This window comes from Gopherus flavomarginatus, chromosome 6, assembly GCF_025201925.1.
Source record: "Gopherus flavomarginatus isolate rGopFla2 chromosome 6, rGopFla2.mat.asm, whole genome shotgun sequence".
Taxonomy (NCBI): domain Eukaryota; kingdom Metazoa; phylum Chordata; order Testudines; family Testudinidae; genus Gopherus; species Gopherus flavomarginatus.
Window position 1 is genome coordinate 25,993,983 of NC_066622.1, and position 27,983 is coordinate 26,021,965.

The window sequence follows — 27,983 nt, forward strand, 5'->3', positions numbered from 1 at the left end:
CTACCGAAAATATCCAATCAGCAGTGCAGGGATGCACCAACACTTGAAGAAGAACCTATGCTTCAACAGCAAAAACAAACAAAACAGGACACATCTTTGACCCCAATGTGGAGAAACCCTGGCCTCAATTACATCCACAAAAAGAGAATTCAATGTTGCAACTTAAATTGCCCACTTAAATGCCTTCAATGCATAATTTCAAAGGGAAGACTTAAGGTGATTAAACATCTATGCATAGGAATTTCAAGGCATATGGTATGCTAATTAGTCTCATCTTAATTTCCTTTTTATTGATACTGAGGCTTTCAACATTAAGGAAACTTGTTTGTTTGTTTTGTTTTGTTTTGGGTCATTTAATTTCCTGTCTGCTACAGTAGTTGTAAAGGAAGAAGAGCGAAAGTTTCAGCAAAGTATGAGACTGTCTGCCACACTACTGACATACAAATTGGTTTTTTTTTCATTTAGTTTTTAATTAAATATATGCATTCTCCATGGAAATGTATGATCTATCTGTTTCAACAGTCTCTGCCTGAACAGAGTGGACTTCCAGAAACAGATTCCCTTGATGTTTCTAAATTCAAGAGCACTTCACACAAACACAATTTTGAAGATTTCTCCAATCTTATTTTGTAATGCTGAATAATGTTAGAGCAATCATGTAGCTGAGAAGATTACTGGCCATTGTGAATAGGAAGTTTTAAACTTTTCTTACATCTGCTGGTCCTAAGAATGAAGTACTGGTAGATGAGTCATGTGGTCCAGTGATTCTCAATTATTTTTAATTTGCAAACCCCTAAAATTTTTCTAATGGAGGTGAGGACCCCTTTGAAAATCTTAGACAGACTGCAAACCTCCAGGTGTCTGGACCACAGGTTGAAAACCACAGTTCTATGGTAATTACTACCTTTTGTGGACCCCCCAGATATAGTCTGCAAACCTCCAGGGGTCCACGGAGCACAGGCTGAGAACCACTGATGTAATCCACATTTTTCAAAAATCTGTACGAATTTTGAGTTACAAGGCTTAAAATATTGATCTCTCCAAATATGAAGCCTAACACCCTGTTGCTCGTTCGGAGAACACCTGAATCTATCATTCCTGATGGAGGCCAACTTTTTAAGTGAGCAGGCAATTAACAGTGGTAGTGTTGTCTTTGTTGCCTCTATCTTCTCATTAAAAATAAACAATTTTTTTAAAAAATCCATCAAAATAGCTATTCTTGTTGCCGTACCAAGGAATACTTACACCCAATGTATTCAATGTTTTCTTCTTAAAGGGATGACAACTATATGCATGCAATAATTTTTGAAGTGAAAAGACAAAAACCTTTTGATCTGATTTTTAGTCATATTAGGCAGATGCTACTGTGCACCTTTTTATACCAGATCTGGCTATAATATCTTTCACCATCAACCCACACAATAGAGCGAAAGAGCAAGCTGCATACTAAAGTATTCAGGCAGAATAAATTAGGATGTAACCGATATGTACTTTATGATAAAGTCCAAGATATTATTGATGGATGCAGTTATATCTGTAAGGGTCAAGGAATCTACCCTGGAGATAGCAGGATCTTGGATGAGACCTTCACCTCCCTTCAAACATCAACATTTGTGTTGTGGGAACTTTCGGATAAGCCAGGAGCAAGCTGAGGCATTCCCCCAGACTTAAATAGCTTAAAATGAACTTAGCAGCTCTGTATCTATTGTCTTGGGGACAAATTCTCTGCTGGAGTAATTCCACTGACATCAATGAAGTTATGTCAGCAGAGTATTTGGCCCATAGTCTATCAGTCTGTTGGTGATGGACATTTTACAACAGAGAAACATTTGACTCCACTAAGGGGATACTTCTCCATTGTCAACATTCTGAAAAGAAAAACAATATGCAGTATCAACATTTCTGAAAATGTTAGCTATCCACAATGCAAAAACAAGAACTCCCACCTGTTTCACCTTCCCTCCTCTACTCTAAAAGAAATTAACTGAAGATAGGAAACCTATGAAGGAAAAATTTTCCTTTGGTCCAAAGTACTTTGTTTTGTTTTTAAATGTACAGTTACAGGAGTCAGTGGCAGGAGTGAAATCAGAGTACTCTTTAAAAACAACCCAAATGTCCTGAAGGGGAAGATCCAATGAAATGTAGTTGTAGACTTCACTTCTGCGTGGAAGAAAAAAAACTATACAATAATGGAAGAAACAGTTACATTTCCCCAGCAGGTAAATGTTGCATCTGGGTTTATGTCTTCACTGGAGAGTTAGCCCAGGCTCTTACTCACGTGTTGCTCCATACCCCACTTCTATCCAAACACAAAATCTTCTCACCCGAGATAAGGGGATTTTCCAATGTGGGCTAACTGGCATGACCGGGTTAGAGCCTAGTTCCGCTTTCACTTGGGCTGGTAATCCACCCATTTTGCAGTGAGGATTCAGGCTGATAGTTCTCCAATGCCTTCCCACAATTCTCAGTGGGTGTCCAGACAGACAGACACGTTTTCCCACAATTGAGTGGGAAAGAGTCAGAGTGGCTCAAATATTGCAACACAAAAAAATCATGGGATATACCCCCAGAAGTCCTAGCAACACACATGAATGACTATACCTCCAGTGAGGACACAGTAATTTGGGAAGGACTTTTCAAGTGTTTTCTCACACCTCGGCTAGGGTAACCCATGTGTGCTCAGACCTGGGTGTCAATCACAATATAACTCTGCCCTGACTCTTTCTCTGCAGTGAAAACACACCCTAGAAGAGAAGCATTTTAACTGCTCTCCTGCAACTGTGCTTTTAGAAGCATTCTGAACCTAGTTACACAAAGATGCATGATCTGAGAAATAAGAATTGATTATCACAGACTTAAATCCCAAGTAGCACTACTTTAGCAATTTGGATATCCAAGTTCTCATCTTTGTATATAGAATTTCTATTTTCATGTTGATATCCAGTAAAATGAGTCTTTTATAAAATATTGATTCCTTTCTAACATCTTCCTTGCTCCCATTTAAATCTCCAAGGAAAGTGAGTGAAATTCTCAGGGAGACAGTCTAATTAACCACAGGGATGAAAACCACAAATGCAGTATAAAGTTTATCTGGATAATTGAACAACGTACTTCTGCAATTAGATAATATATGTTATATTATGTTTCCATAATTTATGTAAATTACAGCCAAAGAAACTAATTACCCTATTTAAACTTGGCTACCTCCCCAAAGACTTCTAAGAAGAAACTAATTATTAATACTCTCTCTTTTTGTAAACCACTGGAGGGTACCACAAGACCAGATCATTTTTGTTGGAAAGAATTTTAAATAGGTGACCTAAAGAAAGAAGCAAAAACCACCAACCAGGGATTAGGACACAGTTTTTAACTTGCATCTAGAGACTGCCACATTTTAAGCCTTGTAACGTATGCAACTACAATTTTAAAAAAACAACCCCTAACCTTTCCAAGATTTTTGGCTTAAATATCCAAAACAGAAATAAATACGTGTCCCATAATCATTCCTAAACTAGCATTTCTTTCTCTCAGAAACCATCAATTGTGAACTTCTATTCATAGATTCATAAACTCTAGGACTGGAAGGGACCTCGAGAGGTCATCAAGTCCAGTCCCCTGCCCTCATGGCAGGACAAAATACTGTCTAGACCATCCCTGATAGACATTTATCTAACCTACTCTTAAATATCTCCAGAGATGGCGATTCCACAACCTCCCTAGGCAATTTATTCCAGTGTTTAACTATCCTGACAGTTAGGAACTTTTTCCTAATGTCCAACCTAAATCTCCCTTGCTGCAGTTTAAGCCCATTGCTTCTTGTTCTATCATTGGAGGCTAAGGTGAACAAGTTTTCTCCCTCCTCCTGATGACACCCTTTTAGATACCTGAAAACTGCTATCATGTCCCCTCTCAGTCTTCTCTTTTCCAAACTAAACAAACCCAATTCTTTCAGCCTTCCTTCATAGATCATGTTCTCAAGACCTTTAATCATTCTTGTTGCTCTTCTCTGGACCCTCTCCAATTTCTCCACATCTTTCTTGAAAAGCGGTGCCCAGAACTGGACACAATACTCCAGTTGAGGCCTAACCAGCACAGAGTAGAGCAGAAGAATGACTTCTCGTGTCTTGTTTACAACATATCTGTTAATGCATCCCAGAATCACGTTTGGATAGTTTGTGAAGGAAGCAACTGGGTGCCCCATATGTGACCCAGAGACCTCTTGGTGGCAACTAGCAGCACACACAGGGCATAAAGGTTACAGAGATCCTCTAAGTCTGGTATCTATATATTAATTCACCAAGTAATGTCATATAAGGTCTCCAACGAAAGCCTGTGTCACACGGGTTCCCACAATCATTGCAAAATGTATATACAGATAATATGTAAGGAGTTGTATATGTATTCTGCAAATTATGTTCTTGTGCTCTGTGACTTGGGGCTGGTCACCAGAAAAGGTGAAAAATGGGTTTCTTTCTGGCAAAAGATGTTTATGTATCTGTCTGTCTACATGTAAATAGAGTAGTATATGGTTCACAATGAGCACCCATTTACAGTCTAAGCAAAATTCTAATCAAGTGATTGAAAAGTCTCCGTAAGCAGTCTGATTTGTACGGAGTTACTTATTTAATTCAAGGATTGTGCAACTGTATTTGTCAAACTGATTGCTGGTCAACTATTTTCTGTACATATTGCTTTCAGAATTGATACTTTTGCTGCGTGATCACTTAAGTTGTACGGTATTTTTTTTCTCCATGACTGCATGGCTCCCAAATATACAAAAGGCTTTTCAATGGCTGTGCAAATGCTCTCAAAATGAATGCGCTTTTGAATAAATATTCCCTAACTTTAAGTCCAATATTCCAATAACTGTATCCATTGGTCAAGCATCAAAATGTTCTTTGGACCTGAGCTGTGGAAAAAATACTTTTGTTTGCAGCAATGAGCAGCGCATTCTTTTCAGACACACACACATTCATTAACTTATGGTTGGATCTATATCTACATTTGGCATCTGTAGTGACATCTATGCACCATGAAATACATATCCAGTAGCGTGCCAGACCAGCCAGAATGGCAACCTAAAGCTAAAGCTGCCATGTGCATCTGTGCATGTCCTCTTCTGTAGGCAACAGCATTTCATAACAAAGTTTCTCTTTTTACTTCATTCATTGATTCAATTATTGGCCCCATTCCTCAGGTGCAACTAAGATTTACTGGACACAGCATGTTCTTATAGAAACCCATAATGGACAAAACGTCAGCGGCATTAACATCCTACATAGCCTATTCCAGAATTTATGGAAATTTCCAGACAAAACTTAGTTAGGATGGGATTAAGGTTTTTTTCTGGAAATAAATTATTACATACTGGCCAGGTCTTTCTTATCTTATGACATCTGCTGAGATAACAGCTCAGGCTAATTCAGTTTTTTGAAAATGCAAACAGATTTGACTATTAGATTTCCTTTTAATTATTAACATACCAGAATGGTTGTTACTGACCTTAAAAACTTAGGCTAAAGGTAGCAATGCTCTACTTAGCTCTGTTTTAGGATTTCATATAGTGCCTATCACCAGGGCATTTTTTCTGTGTTCAACATTTACATCAGAACATTTGATGAAACTGTGACATGGTATAGGCTCCAGTGCCATCAATCTGCCCGTGATACACAGCTCTACATATTTTTCTCTGCAGACCCAACCAGCTCTGTAATTGAGAAGTTGCAAAAGAGATGGTAAAGGTGAAAATCTTAAAAGCATTCGCAGTAGAATCAAGACATTGAGTAGTTTTTTCTAGACAAAGTACCAACCATATTTTTATCCACTTTATTTGTAATTTCTTTTGAAAAATAACTGGTAATATGTTCAGAAAATATCAAGAAAAGAAATTATATAAATGTTTACTTGAACAGCATTTTTGTCTCATCAACCAAATCATTATAGGATCTCTCTTATCTTTACTTCCTTCCTTGCTGCACATTGCTTCCTGATCTCAACTGAAATGCCAGAATCTTTTCCCAACCCTCTGGAAAGTAATAGTATCTGTATCTGTACATCAGCTTCTCAGATGTAGGTTTCTCACTCCCCGAACTGAACTCAAATCCTTCAACGACCTCTTCTGAATTTCCTCCAAATTATCTGTACAAAATATAATGAATGTTGAAAGGCACTAAAAATTTTGGATCCACATGAATGAGGAAACAATGACACATAAGATAGATGCCAACCATTACAGTGGTTCTACAAAAAACATTCATATCAGCATTTTTTCCAACCTCAAATTCTGACAGAGATTTACCACCAAGGCATACATACATGTCTTCAGTCCCATTATCCATGTGGTCTTTTCTTTCTTCCATCATTCAAGATTGATGCAGGAACCAATGATAAGTGAGGTATCAGAGGTGTAGCCATGTTAGTCTGGATCTGTAAAAGCAGCAAAGAGTCCTGTGGCACCTTATAGACTAACAGACATATTGGAGCATGAGCTTTCATGGGTGAATGCATCCGACAAAGTGGGTATTCACCCACAAAAGCTCATGCTCCAATATGTCTGTTAGTCTATAAGGTGAGACAGGACTCTTTGCTGCTTGACAAGTAAGGGCTTATCTACATGGAGACACTCAGGAAAGTTAAGGTGAATCAATGAAATGTGTGAAGTTAATGCACGTAAATTAAAGCCCACTAAATCCCAGTGTGGATGCTTTCATTCAGGAGTAAACATCCTCAGAGGAGGATTAAGCTACAACAAACTAAGGCTACTTTACTCCTGAATTAGACATGCAGGTCTAACGTGCTATAACTTATGTGCTTTAACTTTCGTGTTCCTGCCTCGACCATGGGATGCTATTTGAGGAAGGACTGCTAGGCAGAGATGGCGTTCACCTTTCAAGGAGGGGAAAGGCCTTATTTGCGCACAGACTGGCTAAACTAGTAAGGAGGGCTTTAAACTAGGTTCGACGGGGACAGGTGAGCAAACCCCACAGGTAAGTGGGGAACAAGACCTGGGAGATGGGTCAGAAACAGGAGGGAGCATGGGCTATAATGGCAGAGAGAAAGGAGGGTCAGGGCAAAGCTGGGAGGCAAGATCAAACCAGTATCTTAGATGCCTATATACAAATACAAGAAGTATGAGTAATAAGCAGGAAGAACTGGAAGTGCTAATAAATAAATACAACTATGACATTGTTGGCATTACTGAAACTTGGTGGGATAATACACACGACTGGAATGTTGGTGTGGATAGGTATAGTTTGCTCAGGAAGGATAGATAGGGGAAAAAGGGAGGAGGTGTTGCCTTATATATTAAAAATGTACACACTTGGACTGAGGTGGAGATGGAAGTGTTGAGAATCTCTGAGTTAGGCTAAAAGGGGTAAAAAACACGGGTGATGTCGTGCTGGGAGTCTACTACAGGCCACCTAATCAGGTGGATGAGGCTTTTTTCAAACAACTAACAAAATCATCCAAAGCCCAAGATTTGGTGGTGATGGGGGACTTCAACTATCCAGATATATGTTGGGAAAATAACACTGCGGGGCACAGACTATCCAATAAGTTCCTGGACTGCATTGCAGAAAACTTTTTATTTCAGAAAGTTGAAAAAGCTACGAGGGGGGAAGCTGTTCTAGACTTGATTTTAACAAATAGGGAGGAACTCGTTGAGAATTTGAAAGTAGAAGGAAGCTTGGGTGAAAGTGATCATGAAATCATAGAGTTTGCAATTCTAAGGAAGGGTAGAAGGGAGTACAGCAAAACAGAGACAATGGATTTCAGGAAGGCGGATTTTGGTAAGCTCAGAGAGCTGATAGGTAAGGTCCCATGGGAATCAAGACTGAGGGGAAAAACAACTGAGGAGAGTTGGCAGTTTTTCAAAGGGACACTATTAAGGGCCCAAAAGCAAGCTATTCTGATGGTTAGGAAAGATAGAAAATGTGGCAAAAGACCACCTTTGGCTTAACCACGAGATCTTGCGTGACCTACAAAATAAAAAGGCGTCATATAAAAAATGGAAACTAGGTCAGATTACGAAGGACGAATATAGGCAAATAACACAGGAATGCAGAGGCAAGATTAGAAAGGCAAAGGCACAAAATGAGCTCAAACTAGCTATGGGAATAAAGGGAAACAAGAAGACTTTTTATCAATACATTAGAAGCAAGAGGAAGACCAAGGACAGGGTAGGCCCACAGCTCAGTGAGGAGGGGGAAACAGTAACGGGAGACTTGGAAATGGCAGAGAGGCTTAATGACGTCTTTGTTTCGGTCTTCACTGAGAAGTCTGAAGGAATGTCTAATATAGTGAATGCTTATGGGAAGAGGGTAGGTTTAGAAGATAAAATAAAAAAAGAGCAAGTAAAAAATCACTTAGAAAAGTTAGATGCCTGCAAGTCACCAGGGCCTGATGAAATGCATCCTAGAATACTCAAGGAGTTAATAGAGGAGGTATCTGAGCCTCTAGCTATTATCTTTGGGAAATCATGGGAGATGGGGGAGATTCCAGAAGACTGGAAAAGGGCAACTATAGTGCCCATCTATAAAAAGGGAAATAAAAACAACCCAGGAAACTACAGACCAGTTAGTTTAACTTCTGTGCCAGGGAAGATAATGGAGCAAGTAATTAAAGAAATCATCTGCAAATACTTGGAAGGTGGTAAGGTGATAGGGAATAGCCAGCATGGATTTGTAAAGAACAAATCGTGTCAAACTAATCTGATAGCATTCTTTGATAGGATAACGAGCCTTGTGGATAAGGGAGAGCCGGTGGATGTGATATACTTAGACTTTAGTAAGGCATTTGATACAGTCTCGCATGATATTCTTATAGATAAACTAGGAAAGTACAATTTAGATGGGGCTACTATAAGGTGGGTGCATAACTGGCTGGATAACCGTACTCAGAGTAGTTATTAACGGCTCCTAATCCTGCTGGAAAGGTATAACAAGTGGGGTTCCGCAGGGGTCTGTTTTGGGACCGGCTCTGTTCAATATCTTCATCAACGACTTAGATGTTGGCATAGAAAGTACGCTTATTAAGTTTGCAGACGATACCAAACTGGGAGGGATTGCAACTGCTTTGGAGGACAGGGTCAAAATTCAAAATGATCTGGAGAAATGGTCTGAGGTAAACAGGATGAAGTTCAATAAAGATAAATGCAAAGTGCTCCACTTAGGAAGGAACAATCAGTTTCACACATACAGAATGGGAAGAGACTGTCTAGGAAGAAGTATGGCAGAAAGAGATCTAGGGGTCATAGTGGACCACAAGCTTAATATGAGTCAACAGTGTGATACTGTTGCAAAAAAAGCAAACGTGATTCTGGGATGCATTAACAGGTGTGTTGTAAACAAGACACGAGAAGTCATTCTTCCGCTTTACTCTGCGCTGGTTAGGCCTCAACTGGAGTATTGTGTCCAGTTCTGGGCACCGCATTTCAAGAAAGATGTGGAGAAATTGGAGAGGGTCCAGAGAAGAGCAACAAGAATGATTAAAGGTCTTGAGAACATGACCTATGAAGGAAGGCTGAAAGAATTGGGTTTGTTTAGTTTGGAAAAGAGAAGACTGAGAGGGGACATGATAGCATTTTTCAGGTATCTAAAAGGGTGTCGTCAGGAGGAGGGAGAAAACTTGTTCACCTTAGCCTCCAATGATAGAACAAGAAGCAATGGGCTTAAACTGCAGCAAGGGAGATTTAGGTTGGACATTAGGAAAAAGTTCCTAACTGTCAGGGTAGTTAAACACTGGAATAGATTGCCTAGGGAAGTTCTGGAATCTCCATCTCTGGAGATATTTAAGAGTAGGTTAGATAAATGTCTATCAGGGATGGTCTAGACAGTATTTGGTCCTGCCATGAGGGCAGGGGACTGGACTCGATAACCTCTCGAGGTCCCTTCCAGTCCTAGAGTCTATGAGTCTAGACATGGCCTAAGAGCAAGTAATAATCAAGAAAAAATAAGAACAAAATACAATGCAACATAACTTTGCAATCAGACAGAAGTACATATATTTGTGTTGGAGAGAGGGAAGTGGACTTATATACCTGAAAGCTTCACTTTCATGAAAAAAATAAGTAAACATAATTACTAATATGTAAACTAACACATTTTGAAGAGTTGGTTTTTAAATGCCGGCTGTACTTGAAAGTTCCAGGAGGACTTTAACATAGCCCTGGTCTACATTACGAGTTTAGGTCAAATTTAGCAATGTTAGATCGATTTAACCCTGCACCCGTCCACATGACGAAGCCATTTTAGTCGACTTAACAGGCTCTTAAAATCGATTTCAATATGCCTGCCTGATGAGGGAATTAGCACTGAAATCAACCTTGCTGGGTCGAATTTGGGGCAATTGGATGGTATTGGCCTCCGGGAGCTATCCCAGATCACTCCATTGTGACCGCTCTGGACAGCACTCTCAACTCCAATGCGATGGCCAGGTAGACAGGAAAAACCCCGCAAACTTTTGAATTTCATTTCCTGTTTGCCCAGCATTGCGAGCTGATCAGCACAGGTGACCATGCAGTCCCAGAATCACAAAAGAGCTCCAACATGGACCTAATGGGAGGTACTGGATCTCATCGCTGTATGGGGAGACGAATCCGTGCTATCAGAACTCGGTTCCAAAAGATGAAATGCTGGAATATTTGAAAAAAATCTCAAAGGGCATGAAGGACAGAGGTTATAACAGGGACCTGCAGCAGTGCTTCATGAAACTTAAGGAGCTGTGGCAAGCCGACCAAAAAACCAGAGAGGCAAACGGCCGCTCCAGGGCAGAACCCCAGACATGCTGCTTCTGTGATGAGCTGCATGCCATTCTAGGGGTGCCTCTACAACTACCCCACATCTATGTTTTGACTCTGTCAATGGACTCTAATGCAACAGGGATGCGGATTTATGGGACAAGGAAAAGGAGGACGACGTTGAAGTTAGCGCACAGCAAAGAAGCGGAGAAAACATTTTCCCCGACAGCCAGGAACTGTTTATCACCCTGGACCCAGTACCTTTCCAACCCACCCAAGGCGGGCTCATGGACCTTGAAGGCAGCGAAGGCACCTCTGGTGAGTGTACCTTTGTAAATATTGTATATGGTTTAAAAGCAAGCATGTTTAATGATTAATTTGCCCTGAAGACTTAGGATGCATTCGCGGCCAGTACAGCTACTGGAAAAGGCTGTTAACGTGTATGGGGATGGAGTGGAAATCCTCCAGGGATATCTCAATGAAGCTCTCCTGGATGTACTCCCAAAACTTTTGCAAAAGGTTTCTGGGGAGGGCAGCCTTATTCTGTCCACGGTGGAAGGACATTTTACCACGCCAGGCCAGTAGCACGTAGTCTGGAATCGTTGCATAACAAAGCATGGCAGCATATGGTCCCAGTGTTTGCTGGCATTCAAGCAACATCCGTTCTTTATCTCTTTGTGTTATCCTCAGGAGAGTGATATCATTCATGGTCACCTAGTTGAAATAAGGGAATTTTATTAAGGGGACATTCAGAGGCGGCCGTTCCTGCTGGGCTGTTTGCCTGTGGCTGAACAGAAATCATCCCCGCTTTGCGCCACAGGGTGGGGGGAGGGGTGAAGCGATCATCCCAGGGTGGGGTGGAGGACTTTAGTTGGGTTTGTGCTGCACGTTAACCCGAAAACCACAGACCCTCCTTTTAAATGGCAAAGCCATTTTAAATGGCCAACCCAACGGGTGCTTGTTATGAGACATGAGGGCACTGCTGTTTGAAACCATTCCAACATGGAATTCCAACCGGCAAGCCCTCAATATAAGAGTCAAAAAGAGACCTTGTAAAGAAAGCACACGTGCTATGTAATGTTAACAGCATGGTTCACCGTGGAAGAGTGTACCCATTGTTCTCTAAAATGTATCTTTTTAAATACTACTCTCCCTTTTTTTCCCTCCCGCAGCTGCAAATGTTTCAATACTCGCTGTATTGTCTCTATCCCAGAGGCTAGCGAAGATTAGAAGGCGAAAAGAAACACTTGTGATGACACGTTCTCTGAGCACATGCAGTCCTCCCACACTGAAAGAGCCCAGCAGAATGCGTAGAGGCAGACAATGTTAGAGTGCAGGAAACCACAAAATGAACGCGAGGGCAGGAGATGTGGCGTCAGTGTGATGAAAGGCGGCATGAAGCAATGCTCAGAATACTCAAGGATCAAACTCAGATTCTCCGATGCATTGTTGAGCAGGACTGGTGGCAGGAGGAACACAGACCACCGCTGCAGCGCCTGTGTGACCAACTGCCTTCCTCCCCAAGTTCCACAGCCCCCTCACCCAGACACCCAAGAACATGGTCGGGGGGCCTCTGGGTACCCAATCACTCCACCCCAGAGGACTGCCCAAGCAACAGAAAGCTGGCATTCAATAAGTTTTGAAGTGCAGCGTGGCCTTGTCCTTCCCTCCTCCACCACTCCTCCCAGGCTACCTTGTCAGTTATCCCCCCATTTGTTTGACAAAGTAATAAAGAATGCATTAATTTTAAATGACTTTATTGCCTCTGCAAGCGGTGATGAAAGGGGGGAGGGAGGGTGGTTGGCTTACAGGGAAGTAGAGTGAACCAAGGGGGTGCGTTTTAATCAAGGAGTAACAAACAGAACTTCCACACCATAGCCCCCTGGTGAGTCATGAAACCGGTTTTCAAAGCTTCTCTGATGCACAACTGTGCTCTTCTAATTGCCCTGGTGTCTGGCTGCATGTAATCAGCGGCCGGACAATTTGCCTCAACCTCCCACCTGCCATAAACATCTCCCCCTTACTCTCACAGATGTTGTGCAGCACACAGCAAGCAGTAATAACGATGGGAATATTGGTTTCGCTGAGGTCTAACCGAGTCAGTAAACTGCACCAGAGAGATTTTAAACGTCCAAAGGCACATTCTACCACCATTCTGCACTTGCTCAGCCTATAGTTGAACAGCTCCTGACTACTGTCCAGGGTGCCTGTGTATGGCTTCATGAGCCATGGCATTAAGGGGTAGGCTGGATCCCCAAGGATAACTATAGGCATTTTAACATCCTCAACTGTTATTTTCTGGGCTTGAAAGTAAGTCCCTTGCTCCAGCTGTTGACAGACCAGAGTTCCTAAAGATGCGAGCGTCATATACCTTTCCCGGTCGTCCCACATTGATGTTGGTGAAACGTCCCTTGTGATCCACCAGGGCTTGCAGCACCATTGAAAAGTACCCCTTTCGGTTTATGTACTCGCCGCTTTGGTGTTCTGGTCCCAAGATAGGGATATGCATTCCATCTACCACCCCACCACAGTTAGGGAATCCCATTGCAGCAGTGCCATCCATTATGACCTGCACATTTCCCAGAGTCACTACCCTTGACAGCAGCAGGTCAAAAATCACTTTGGCTACTTGGATCACAGCAGCCCTCACAGTAGATTTGCCCACTCCAAACTGATTCCCGACTGACCGGTAGCTGTCTGGCGTTGCAAGCTTCCAGAAGGCTATTGCCACTCGCTTGTGAACTGTGAGGGCTGCCCTGATCTTAGTATTCTTGCGCTTCAGGGCAGGGGAAAGCAAGTCACAAAGTTCCATGAAAGTTCCCTTACGCATGCAAAAGTTTCGTGGCCACTGTGAATCATCCCAGACCTGCAACACTATGCGGTCCCACCAGTCTGTGCTTGTCTCCCAGGCCCAAAATCGGTGCTCCATGGCATGAGCCTGCCCCATTGTCACCAGGATGGACAAATTGCCTGGCTCGTACTTTTAGAGAAGTCTGTGTCCATGTCTTCATCATTTTTGTGACCACCTTGCCATCGCCTCCTCGCCTGCCTTTGCAGGTCCTGGTGTTGCGTACATTGCAATATAATGTGCGTGCTGTTTACAGTGCTCATAACTGACATGGTGATCCAAGCGGGCTCCCTGCTTGCCGTGCTATGGCATCTGCGAGGAAAAAAGGCACGAAACGATTCTCAGCCGTTGCTCTCAGTGAAGGAGAGGCAACTGACGACTGTAGCTAGCCTACAGTTCCCGCAGTCTCCGCCAACCATTTGAATTCTAGGTTGAGCTCCCAGTGCCTGATGGGTCAAAAACATTGTCATTGGTGGTTCTGGGTACAGGTAATCAGCCCCCTCCCCAGTGAAAGCAACAGCAAAAAAATCGTTTCTCATCTCTTTTGTGTCACCGTATTTCTCCTGGCTGCTGCTGACAGATGCAGTACTGCAGTGCTACAGAGCAGCATCCCCTTGCCTTGTCTTGCAGACAGCAGATGGTGCAGTATGACTGGTAGCCATCATCGTCCCGTGAGTGCTCCTGGCTGGCCTCAGTGAAGTCGGTCGGGGGTGCCTGGACAAAAATGGGAATGACTTTAGGTCATTCTCTTCTTTAAATTTTGTGTAATGGAGATTCAGTCCTGTCTGGAATATCATGCCAGCTGGAGGCTTCTGCCTCAGGCTGCTCTCCCACTCAGCAGCACCGCACGGTCGCACCTACCCCAGCCTACCCCTTGCTCCCATGGTTCATGAAGCCTGGACAGTAGTAAGGAGCAGTCCAACTATAGGTTGAGCAAGTGCAGAATGGTGGTTCACTCTACTTCCCTGTAAGCCAACCACCCTTCCTGCCCCTTTTGATCTCTGCTTGCAGAGGCAATAAAGTCGTTGTTTAAAATTCATGCATTCTTTACCAATTAATCACAAAAATGGGGGGATAACTGCCAAGGTAGCCCGGGAGGGGTGAAGGAGGGAAGCAACGGGTGGGGTGGTTGTACGGGCACCCCCTAGAATGACATGGAGCTCATCATTTCTGTGAGATGTCTAGGGCTCTGACCCGGAGCGGCGCTTTGCCTCTCTGGTTCTTTAGTAGGCTTGCCTGATATTCCAGGCAGGACTGAATCTTCATTAGACAAAACTTAAAGAAGAGAATGACCTAGAGTCACTCCCACTTTTGTCCAGGCGCCCCCGACAGACCTCACCGAGGCTGGCCAGGAGCAACCAGGAGACAGCAGCAGATGGTACAGTATGACTGGTAACCATCTTTGCCAACTTGCAAAGGCAAGGAGCTGCTGCTGTGTAGCACTGCAGTATTGCATCTGTCAGCAGCACCCAGGAGACACATGGTGACAGTGAGCTGAGCGAGCTCCATGCTTGCCATGGTATGTTGTCTGCACGGGTAACCCAGGAAAAAAGACGAGAAACGATTTTTTGTTGTTGCTTGCAAGGGGGGGGGTGTGGGCTGATGACGTACCCAGAACCACTCGCGACAATGTTTTTGCCCTATCAGGCATTGGGAGCGCAACCCAGAATTCCAATAGGAGGCAGAGACTGAGGGAACTGTGGGATAGCTACCATAGTGCAACGCTCCAAAAGTCAACACTGTGGATGCACACTGCCGACTTAATGTGCTTAATGGGGACACACAGAAACGACAATATCAAATCGATTTCAAAAAAATCGACTTCAATTAAATCAACAATTTCGTAGTGAAGACATACCCACAGATCCAATAAACTGACTAGAGCATTCAGGTTTGATGTATATTATACTGCTGCTAAATTAACCCTTAGTTTCAAATGCGTATCAAAGCTTATTTTACAAGTCTGAAAAACTCCCATTTCTTTCTTGCTTTCAGAAGCTAAAGTGCATTGTATTTCAAACAATTTCATCATCCACCTGTACTTCCCACTAAAAAGTATAAGTAAAGTGGCATCTCTGACAGATACCATTCATTATAAAAATATTCAAACATAACAAGCATTTCCAAAACGGTTCCAAAAATTAATTTATTATATCTTTCTTATTTAATAAACAATTAGCTAAGCTAGCTAAATCACTACTTTTCCTTAAAGCTCAGCCTAGAATAGAAATATTTGAGAAAGTGGGAAACAATTCCAAATCTGACTGATATTCTTCATTGCTCAGAAATAATTTATAGACTATATCATAATGGTAGAAGGCCAAATGGATCTTTCCATTGTATTCCAAAACCTTTTCTCACGATTTAATGTTTGATGCATCTTACAAGAACAGAAAGAAAAAACTGCTTGTTCAATTATCATTCACTGGAACGATTACTAAAGATCCCCCTAATGATATTTCTATACATACAAAAAGCTAAACAAAATTATTGTATACCAATTTTCCTGCTTATCATTAAAGTTGGCTCAAGAGTGGACTTGTGTGCACACCCCACACTGCAGCTTCTCCCTAAGAAAGCATGAAGAGGCATCAATAAAAAATGCATTTTACCTACATAGCAAGGATGTTATAATTGCCAAAGTCAAGATTTACTGTGGAATAGCCAACAAATATTAATAAGCATATTAAAATTGTATAAATTCACACACTCATTTCTTCAGATGTAACACTTTGAAATATCAGTCATCAGCATTACATTCAAAGCTTTGATTTTCCTTGGAAGTCATGAGCTCACCTCCATGAGCACAAAGATTAGACTTTTTCTCCTTTTCTATCATTTGTAAAAAAAATTCTATTAGCACTTTCCAATATAGATTAATTGCTAGGATTAAGACTGGAAATAGTTGCCGTATCCAATTTTATTTTCTTTGTAGACAACAACATCCACGTCTACACTACAAAGTTTGGTTGACACAAGTTACGTTGCATACATCTGCTGAAATCTGTATATCAGTCAGTATTTGAACACTTGGCTGCTTGCATCGGTACTGTGTGTACTAACCAGGACAGCTTCTATCATCATATCACCAATGTAAAGTGCAGTGCATCCCAGGTAGGTACGCCTGCTCTGTCATCCAGTGCAATGTTTTTTGAGACATTTTCACAGAACTTTGTGGGATCATAACAAATCATCCAGGAAGTTCTGGGAGCTAGGGGTCAAGTTCCTACTACGCCACTCTCTACATCTCATAATACTTTTCACAACTCATAATTTTTATGTCTTTTTCAAAACTATCACAGTCCTGTGTGGCACTTCTTGGCACACATCTTCACTCTAACAGAAGCATGGAGCTGCAGAGCTCAGCACAATCATGTCCTATTGCAATAGAAGAAACAAGGCTGCTGTAACTAGAAATCTTTGGGAGAAGATTGAAAGTCTCTCTCTTAAGTTTCACTGAGATCTCGTAAGACAATGAGACACATCCCTATTCTGATAAACAGAGTACGCCCCATCACCTAGCCCAATAAACCAAAAATATTAAAAGCAGATGGCATTCCTAACTCTATTTGATCTACCTCTACCCGAGCACAAGACATGGATGTGACATGGACTGTGTAACTGTACTGTGTAACCAGACTGCCTTACTACCTTTTTTAGAATGAATTCCCTAACTTTTTGTTTTCTAACATTATACCAGTACAGCAATGAAAATTCGATCCCTGTGCCTTAATTTGTTAATGGGCTGGAGCTATTTTTCAATGGAGAACAAGGACGATGAGGGAGATGAGGTATGAGGGAAAGGAAAAGGAAAAAAATGGAAAGAAATAATGCATATATGCAGTTGCCCAAGCTCTCTTCCCCTTCATCAGTGGCTCATCCGGCTAGACTGCTGCAGAGTTTCAAACAGTTCCTAGCTCATGGCATAGTTTGAGTGCCCTGTTGGATCTCTCCTGCTCCTGTTTCCTCCTCATAGTTCATGGCCGGGATCTCCATCTCAGGCTTCTCTGAGGTGCCCAGTTGACTGCAGGGTTCAGGTTGGGTCACTACCAAATGTGGCATGCAATTTGTTGTATAAGTGGCAGGTCTGTGGGCAGCACAAAATGTGTTTTTTGCCCTCCCTGCTTTGTGATATGCCCGGGGTAGTGCCTTCACTTTCATGCGACATTGCTGCTGATCTCTGTCATGCCCCTTTGCCAGCATCCCTTGTGCAGTCTGCCCATAGATGTCCAAGTTTCTATGGGTGATCCATATCCGTGCTTGCATAGTCGTCTCTCTTCAGGCCAAGGAGATCCAATACTTCTTCCCTACCTCAGGCAGGACCGCATCTAGTAGCTTTCTCTGTGTGTGGAGCCAGCATGGTCAGTTGAATACACACAAAAAAGGTGTGCTACTAGGTGTGCTCACCAAGGTGGGCAATCAGGAAAAGGCATTTCAAAAACATGGAGGGGTTTAAAAGGTGTTGGGGGGATTCCAATCTCTGTGACCCTTGGGCTGGGGAATTCAAAACTGTGACCAGAACAGTCACTGTCACAAGGACAGAGGCATTGTCAGACAGGTACTAGAGCACTGTTAAGGTTGGCACAACTAATGCAGGGTGTATATTTGCACTACATTGACCTCACTAGGTTGGCTATGGCTTTGTGCCACTCAGGGAGGTGCTGTTACTGTATCTCTGTAACGGGCCACATAAGTCGGCAGAAGACAAATATAAGTGTAGACACATGCATAACTAAGTCAACACAAGTGGACTAATGTCAACCTAACTTTGTAGAGTAACTAACTATCCTTTTTTACAATTGCTTAAAATTCTTTTATCTCTATAATCAGACAAAATATCAATTATAGGTATTACCACACTCTATGCTGCAGCACCTTATTCCTTTGATTCTCTGGTTAGCACATTTCCATGCAAACCAGTTTCTCTCTTGTGTTTATTTGGCCTCAGTAGTACTAAATAATTCTTCCAAACACCAGTACTCCCTGGTACGTAGAGGATGTGGATTTTCTTGCCTTGAACACTTTGTCTTTGTCCTCCTGGTCATATATGATGTTTTGTTCATTAAGAGTTTCTGTATGAGGCATTTTAGTGACCTTTTTTACTGTCTCCCTAACTAGTCTACATGTGGTGTATTTGCTTAGCCACAGGGGCATAAAATCATTAATCTTTGTAACAACATTTCCAAACTACTACTTCTAAAAATTCCATGGCGTAGGCTGAAGATGCTCAGATTTTCTATGGAGGAATTCTAAAACTTCTTCACAATCATATGACCAACACTGTTGAAGGAACAACCTGATGTACTTTTTTTTTTAATATTGAGTCATCTTACAGTATTTTTATATTCTTTCATCTTCTATCTTCTCTGGTTTATAACAGGAAACAAATGCTTAAAATATTTTTAAAGGAGGAAAGAATAGTTATAGCAACGGTTTTGTTATAGGAAAAAAAAATGTCCAGCAACTAGCTTAGTTTTGCCATAAACCTAAATTTTAAAACTCTTAGGTTTAAACTGAACCTTTTTCTAGATCCAGCTGAAAGAATTCTAACAGTGGGCTGGAGTATTTCCTGAAGTATATGTTAGATGTACACAGAAATGGATGACTTTATTTCCTATTCTGTTTTGTTTTGTTTTTTTTAAAGTGATTGGTTACTCAATTCACAGTATTTCTTGATAAACTTCACTTGAAGTTTCTAGTATAAGTAATGGAGCAGAGGTATCAATAATCACTTCAATATTCTTCATGTAAAAATAACTCCTTTTAGCTCTGATCTTACAAAGTTACACACGCTTAACTTCACATATTCGTGAACAGTTCCATTGACTTCAAAATATATAAAGTTAAGTAACTGTGCAAGTCTTTGCATGATTAGGTGTTTCCTGTGCAGTTTCCAATTCCACAACAGAGCATGAGGTGGCACAACCAACCACATTTGTGAACTGTTAACTCTAAACTTCCTCACTCAAAAACACTAGTAGCAGACCACAGAAAATGAGCTAGTCCTCTCTGCGGTAACTGCATAAAATTTTCTGGCATCTTTTTCTCTGAAAGCTGGATATCAAACTGTTCAGAACAAGAGAAATACAACAAAAATAAATGTACTTACCCCACATTCTCCACCGAAGCAACTAGTACAGCTGAAGAAATTTTATGAAGAACAAACAAAAGTGAAGCAGCAACAAAGAACTCAGACCATGCTACCATGCTGAAATGCTTCTCAGTTCATAAATGTTATGCAGGAAATAATTTTGTCCCACTTTTTAAAGTATTTAATGGATTCAGGCAAAGAAATATCTTCCAGCTCCTACAGTGTACTTCTTTCATGTCTAAAGCTGTTTACCATAGCCAGAGCTGCCTTCTTAGAACTATTCCTGGAGCAAGGGTGCACATTCTGAAGAGAGGGCAGGTTCTGAAAATGCCACACAGCATACTTTTCAACTTTCCAAGGCACAACTATGGGACCCAATATGAAGGAGACAGAAAATTATTCATGCAGAAAATTTTAAATGATTATTCTATTTCTATTCAAGACATTACACTGCCTTCAGTATTGCAGTACCTATGCACCTTACAAAAGTGCATTAAGTAACAAATATCTACCATGTATGGTTCTTTCTTTCTCTCATCTTCTTCCCAGAGGGAAACCATTATGAACTATTCTGTTTTAAATTATTTGTACCAGTATACTGTGCTGTGTGTTTATATTACAAGGTAAGACCAAAGTGGGTTTTGCACTTGGATCAGAAGACAGTAAGTTCAATGGGAGGAGCGGTTTTAGATTCTGAGTTTATTCCTTTCTGGGATAGGCATGTGAGAAAGCTGCCTCCTGGTTAAACAAGCTTTGTTCTTGTGGTAAACAATTCCATTGTGGCAGAGATCTGAAGCTGTTGAAACAGTCCTCATCCTAAAACTTTAAGTGACCTTTAGGGTAACAGTGTTCAATATCTTGAAAGTAAGGATTGAGACCTTGAATCTGACATGATATTCTATGGGAAATAAGTATAGTGAAGAGTGGACAGGTTTGATATACTCATTGCAGACCTTGTTGCTGAGATGTGCTGCTGCATTCTGTACTTGGGAGTTTCCAGAGGATTGATGAGGGTGCGTAGGTAGACTGCATTGCTGTAGTGTTGTCAGGAGAACACAAAAGTGTTATTACCAAACCTAGGTCACCGTCCACCAGGAAAATCTCAATCAACTGTAGGTGGTAGAACACATTGTTTGCAGATGCTGATGATGTAGGATTAATTCTCTTGGTGTAAAAATCTATAATCTCAGTTTCATGATTAATTATTTCTGATGCAAGTTATTTAAACAGAATAGAGCAGACCAAATTTGTGTGGAATCTAAATACTGGGACAAAATGAGTGACATTTCTAAATGATGCAATAGTGAAAGTCACTATTTAAGAACACACTCCTTCAGTGAAATATCAAGTAGTCAGCATAAAATTGGTGACAAACGCCTCACAGTAGCTCTTATTTTCAGTTTTTGTTATTAGTACTAGTTACTTAAGAACTATAAATGTTCAGACACAAGCACATAGCTAGATGGGATGCCCAAATTACCAAGCTACACAGGAACCACACATTTAAAACCCCGACAGCACCGAATCAGTCCTTATCTTTCTGAAAAAGATAAACTGAATTCCATTCAGTGTATGGTGTAGGAGATCTTTGGATGAGACCTTAAAATCACAAATCCCATCTTTACCTTATAGACATTGAAGCAGGGATAAGGACCCATGAATTCTCGATGCCACTTCGAGAGGCAGAGTGGGGAACTAGACCTCCGTCTTTTTCTCCTATTCTGCAGAAATAAGGTTGAAAACTAGGCCCACGCTTTCATCTCTGTTCCCAATCATGAAAAAGGGTGGGGATCAGACTGATACCTTCTTCTCTGTTCCTGTTTCTCAAGGGAGCAGGCTATTACACCTGTGTCGTCTTCTCCATTCCCACTCCTGGAAGATGGATGGCTTACGTTGCCACTTTCTTTTTTGTCCAAAATGCTAAAGAGGGCAGGAAACTGCTCCCTGGCCTTCTGCTCTGGTTCTGGCGATTACCAAAGTCTGAGTGGTATCTTTAGGGATCAAGAATGCTTGGAGAAGATGTAGGACAGACAGCAGTTGGTGCTACAGATTCCCTTGCTTCCACCAGGGCAGAACAGCATCAAGACCTGGTATAAAGACTTGCTGACACTACGTGGTACAAACACTTCCTCTCACAACATGAGTGCGACCCATGGTGGGTACTTCAACTGCCTGGGCAGTGCAACAATGGTCAATGGTGCTAAGCCACCCTTTTGTGGCTGCTGTGCTGCCTGAGAGAAAAAACCACCAAGATCTGCATGAACTCTCCCTTATCTTGCTACCAGGGCCAAATACCGAGAAGATGTAAAATAGAGATGGGAACCAGCCACCACAAGGAGTCTAGGAGTGGGAGGGACGGACTTGAGGAGGAGGCGCGCCAAAGGAGATGCCGTGCCATTCTTGCCGATTTGCTATGTTCTCGCTTTGCTGCGCCACTTCCACAGCACCCCCCTCCTCCCATATTTATAACCTGCCCTACCCATTGATTGGTCGACGCTGGCCGGACGCTGGCCACGCCCCTTTCCCAGCTGCGGCGCCGCCGCCGCCATGTTGCGGGGAAGGCGGGGCGGAGTTGTTGCCATAAAGTGAGCGCCTGGAGTGATAGAGCGGCGGAGCGTGGTAGAGGGTACGGGCGGGTGGTGCATGGCGCTTGGGAAGGGGTGGCTCCGTGGGAGAAGAGGAGAAAAAACACTTGTTAGCGCTCGGTTGTTTCCCCGCCATAGAGTTCAATGGCGGATGCTGGGGTTACTGGCGGTGGCGAGATAGAGCTGGAGCAGCTTCAGCGGACGGAGAAGAACGACAGGGGCCTCCTCGCTGTGGAGAGCAGCAGCGCAGCAGCAGCTGAGGACGGCACACAAAATGGCGGCCGCTCTGATGCTACCGCTGAGGAGGCGCTGCTGGTGGCTGCTACAGAAGACCAGGCCCCCCCAAATCTCAGCAGTAGCCAGCGGAAGAACAGCGTCTCCACGGCACATGAGCAGCAGCAGCAGCAGCCACAACAAACCAGCGACGTGTTGGGGGGTCCTCCCCCTCTCCCCAAGCCCCCTGAAGATCTGCCTATTAGGAGGAATTTTCAGATCCCCAGGAAGAGCAGAGAAAAGAAAGGTTGTTCCCTTCCTCCTCCCTTCTTCTCTCCCTCACCCCCTCTTCATCTTATTCAATAGGGAGGCTCTTTATACACTTCTCACAGCTGCATGCAAAATCCTGCGGGTGTGGAGGAGGCTGTGGCATGGCTCCGATTAGAGAGGCTTCTGGGGATGAGATTTTTAGTGTTAGGCATTTTAAATTCTCCTTTTTGTGTAAGGAAGAAAAGCTTGAATTTGAGATGGTAGCTTAAAAATGGAAAAGGCTGGATTTGATCAGGGTGGGCTTGGAAACGGTTTATCACAGCCCCTCTTCTGAGATGCTCAGAGACACACAGAAGATGGTTTTCTGTGGGACATGCACACGGACATAGAGAGAAGATGATTCTTTTTCTATCTTCCCTCTCTGAAGGAGACATGCATCCATATTTAGATTGAGCTGGTAAACACTTTATACATTTCTGCTTCAGAAACACATGCAGAGAAGATGGCCCTTCTTTCCTTACCCATTGAAAGCTTGCGTGTGTCTCCATCTCTTTGCAGGAGAGAAGTGTGAATCCCACATTCATGTGCCTCACACTGGAAATGCTACTTTTTTGAGGCTCCTATTTTTTTAATGGAACTTCTGAAACCAGGGCTGTCTCTCATTTCCTGGGGGAGACTGTTTATTTCTGGTTGCTTTTATTTTGTTAATTTGCCAAGAAGATTTACTTACTTTGGTGCCCCCACCCCAAGTTGCCCCTTTCTTGCCCTTCCCCGGTAGTGGAACAGGGCTCGATAACACCACAGTTACTATTGCAAAACATTTAGATACAGGGTTTTTCATCTTTCAAAGAGGTTGTTTAACTTTTGTAACTTTAAAATTTTGTTCTGTAAGGAGGAAGTCAAGGTAGGTTTGTTTGATTATCCCATTTCTCCTTCCCATTTTAAAGATGGCAGTGATTCTCTCAGAAATACAAAAGTGGATATGAAGCTAGCAGAGGCTAATGTAAAAGGAGGTGATTGGCTTAAAGCTGTGGTTCTCAAACTTTAACAACCTGTGACCCCCTTTCACTAAAATGTCAAGTCTTATAAACCCCCACTTAAAATGAACATCCAGGGATTTTCTTCTTTACCTGAGTATAATTTATAAAAGCAGTGATCTTGGAAATACAAAATTTGTTTTTGACATGCTTATTACACACTATTAACTATTTATCATTACTGTATTTTATTACATTATGAAAATGGAAACACACTTCCAGGATCTCAGTTTCGTAGCTTGTATCACTTTGAATAAGCCTGTTATAAAACAAGGCTTCTATAGTTCATCAAGCATCAGATGTGAAACAGCTTGAAGGTATTTAAGAAGCCAACTCAAGAGTTCCTCCTACACAAGCGTTCAGGTCTTGAGCAGTCCGGGCAAACAACGCGTTATAACAAAGTTTAAGCGTGGTGTTCATAATTTTTAAAAACAATTCTAGCTGCCTAGTTAATTTTAAAAACGGGGGAAAAAATCCATCTGCCTTCCCATTTATTGTAAGGAGTCTTGAAGTTTAAATCTCTTCAGTGTGGTAGATACGCGTACTTTGATCTGTTTAGCTCTTGGAAGTCCAGGGGCTCTGGGCTGTTGGCCCTGTGCTGCTGGGAGTCCCTAGGGACAGCGCTGTCCGCCATTAGGGAATCTTTTTCCCAAGGACCCCCTGTAATATTTCACGAACCCGCAGGGGTTCACACATCCCAGTTTGTGAACCACTGACTTAAAGTAACGTCTTGTCCTCCTTGATGGTCATCTGATTAGAAAAATGCCTGGGTTTAAAAAATAGCTCCTCTTGTTTCAGATGTCCCAAGACCAAATGTGATTGTTTTAATCACAAAGTTATAGAACCAAATCTGAGGCATTCAGTGCATCACATTGATTTTTTTTTCTTTTTTTTTTTTTTTTAAAAGTACCTATCTAGCACTTGGTTCCATTGTGAATTTGGAGAAACCTGAAATATATAAACTAGGTCTGGAAAACACCTTCTAGGTCATCTAGTACTTCACCTGCCTGTGCAGGATTGTTTCCTGCAGTATATGTTTCTGACCAGTCAAGCATTTTAGATAGCTTGAGTTTGACTTCTATCACTTTCTTTGGGATGGAGGGGGAGACTAGTCTGATCTTACTGGTTCCAACTGACTTGCTAACATCAAGCTTTTATTTGGCATGTTCTTACGGATTTCATCTTTTGGTGTATCATAATTTCTTCTTTAAAATATTGTCTAAAGAGGTCTGTTTTTAATAATACTTGCTAGTTAAACTTTTGGACACTTGAAACATTTCTTTCCATTCCATCATATACATATGCTGGTTTATTGTTATGGGTGTTTGGCTGTTGCCATAACAATACCATAGTATAATAAGCCATAATGATATCATGGCACATCAGAAGCCATAACAAAATTGGGCCAGATCAGTAATTGGATGGAAGGCTTCCAGAGAGAACTTGAGTGTTGGAGGAAGTGTTAATGATGAATTGGGAAGTTGTGGTATTAAATCAGAACTACACCAGTAGCCCAGTTTAATGCCAGAGTGACAATGCACTGCTGGCACTTTGGTCTTCTGGATGTATTCTGAAACCAAGATCACCCCATTCTTTCACTAAGCACTTAATGGCTGATAAAGATAACATGATTCTCTTTAGAAAGGTAGGGATGTTGAGATTGCTGCCCTGCCCAAATTCCAAACTTGGTAACACTAGGCAACATCGCTTCTCCCCTCCCCACCAATTCTTCTAAGTTATTCTTGGCCTGTTGTCTAAAATTATGTTGTAGCATTGCTGGTGCAGAATGGCTGCTGTATTCCACCCACAAGGTGACTTTTTTAGTTGTGGGCAACTGATCCCTATAATATATGACCTATAACAGTTCTGTGTGCTCCTCCATGATGATAGCACTATATCAGTGCACGTCAAAACTACATTTTCTTTTTCATTACATTTTAAAAAGGACACTAAAACCTATACTTTGAACTCAGTTATTTAAAAAAAAAAGAGACAATTTTAAAACTACATGGAATTTGCAAAATCAGAAAACAGGTGAATCCTCAGTCTACCAGCTGCTTCGGTTTCTGAAGCAGGAATAGGTGTTCCTTGAATGATGACTAGAAACAAATGAAAGCATGATATCAAGGCTAAGCCTACCATCTAGAGAGTTACAGAAAATGAACTGAACAAAGCAGATGGAGCTAACTGAGGGATTATATAATGAAGCTCTTTCTATTAATTCTTTATTAGACTCTAACTCTTGGGGGGGAGGTCTAAACTTTCATTAAATGGCAGGATTTTTTTTTTTTTTTTTAAATTTATTTACTCAACCTTTTCTATAGGGACAATTCAGGGAATATGACCTTATAAGTAGGAAACATTACATTTATTTTGGCTTGAGGATTTGGTCTATTTTATGGTATCTAGTCACATGGCACTAATTATAATAGTACAGTTTCCTGTTTTGTTATGAACCATGTAGCTTACTGCCCTACTACCATCTCGTGTGTGTGGTGTGTTGTGTGTTTTGTTTTTTTTTTTTAAAAGCCAAATCTTGCAAGCTGGCCAGCTTGAGCCTGGTCATTGCTTGGAGATGCCTTTCACCCAATTGTGACAAGGAAGGGCAAGTGCACAGTAGCGCTGGTACCAGTCTTCCTTTTGGACTCCCTGTTGGACTAACTCATCAGCGTTATGCCTCCGACTTCAGAAAGGCAGTTAAATATGTGCTTGAGTAGTCCCACTGCTGCTCCTATGCTTAAATATAGGCACATGCCAGTTCAGGAAGGTACTAAAGCACTTGTTAGGGTACCACTTCTTCCTTCTCTATCTAGATGCAAGATCTAGGTCTTGCTTGCTTGTCATTTAAAGACTCCATGGCACTTGTAAGTGCTGGGTTGTTAGCCAAACTCTAGTTCACCTGAGGATGGCTTGTCGCTGATCTGTATTGTCTGACAGTTCATTAGATAGGTATTTTTCCATTATTCTTCCTAAACTTTTGGGAAGGGTGGTTGCATGCTGTTCACCAGTGACCGTTTTCACCCTCGGGGATTAAGTGATTCCCTGAATTTGTAAACTGTTTACGGCCCTTCTGAAGCAAAGACGCTACAATAATACAATCTCAAGGCTTATATTAACCATTGTGATGTCCCATTTTATCAGTGCGTGTCTGTCTTGATGATCTTGCAGCAGGAAATCGTGACTTCAAGAAAATGGTACTTTTCATATCTTGGTGGCAGAAACAATTCATTCCTAAAGAGCAATATCATCATGCTATTTTTACTGATTGGATAAGAAGGAAAATGCTTTGTATTCCTGGAAACCTGAAGCGTTAGGTGAAGACAGTCAGTCAGTATTTCTCAAGAAAGCAAGATTATTTTTCTGATGTAGTTGCAAGTTCAAACAGTCTTTTAAAAAAAAAAAGGGGGGGGGAGGGAACTGCAAATTTAATCTGATGATTTGAATGAATTGATATATTGCTTACTGAGAGTCGTATATGGAAATTGACTAATGGTATCTTGACATTGAAAACAAGGCATAGCACCAGTCTAGACACCAATGTCTTATTTCAAACATTAAAGTCTCATTTTTTTAATATATAAAAAATTCTTAAAATACTGGTCTAGCTTCTATGTAAGTGTAGTGAAATCTTTTTTGTATTTCAAACAAAATATCACAAACCATTGAGCATAGTTCCTATATGGCATAAGGATGCTATAAATTAGTTTTCCATAACTATGCAGTTAACATTACAAGAACTGGAAAACGGCCAGTATAAACAGGTCCAAGTATTTTTCTAATCCAGGTTATTGTTAGGGCCCTACCAAAATCAGAGTCCATTTTGGTCAATGTCATGGTCATAGGATTTTAAAAATAAAAAATTTCATGATTTCACATATTTAAATCTGAAATTTCATGCTGTTATAACTGTAGGAGTCCTGACCAAAAGGGGATTGTGTGGGGTCACAAGGTTAATGGGGGGGGGGCAGGGAGTTGCGATATTGCCACCTGTCTGCACTACCAACAGAGCTGGGCCCTTTGCCAGCCACCGCCACACTCTGGCCACCCAGCTCTGAAGGCAGTGCAGAAGTAAGGGTGGCAATACCATGATCCCTCACCCCCCCAATAACTTTGTGATCCCTACAACCCCATTTTGGGTCAGGATTCCCCCCCAGTTTGAGAAACACTGGTCTCCCTCATGGAATCTGTATGGTATAGGGTA

General features: G+C 41.8%; 1 protein-coding gene across 8 annotated transcripts in view; it reads left to right on the forward strand.

Moving 5' to 3' along the window:
* Positions 1-22,236: 22,236 nt before the first annotated feature.
* Positions 22,237-27,983, forward strand: part of TASOR (transcription activation suppressor) — a 60,067-nt gene continuing 54,320 nt past the window's right edge. For 3 of the 8 annotated variants that reach the window (XM_050958422.1, XM_050958425.1, XM_050958426.1), the window contains exon 1: positions 22,237-22,782. In XM_050958422.1, the coding sequence (XP_050814379.1) occupies positions 22,407-22,782 (376 nt within the window). In that variant the 5' untranslated portion in view covers positions 22,237-22,406. The remainder of the gene's footprint in view (positions 22,783-27,983) is intronic. The other 5 variants (XM_050958420.1, XM_050958419.1, XM_050958421.1 and 2 more) reach the window with 3 other exon arrangements.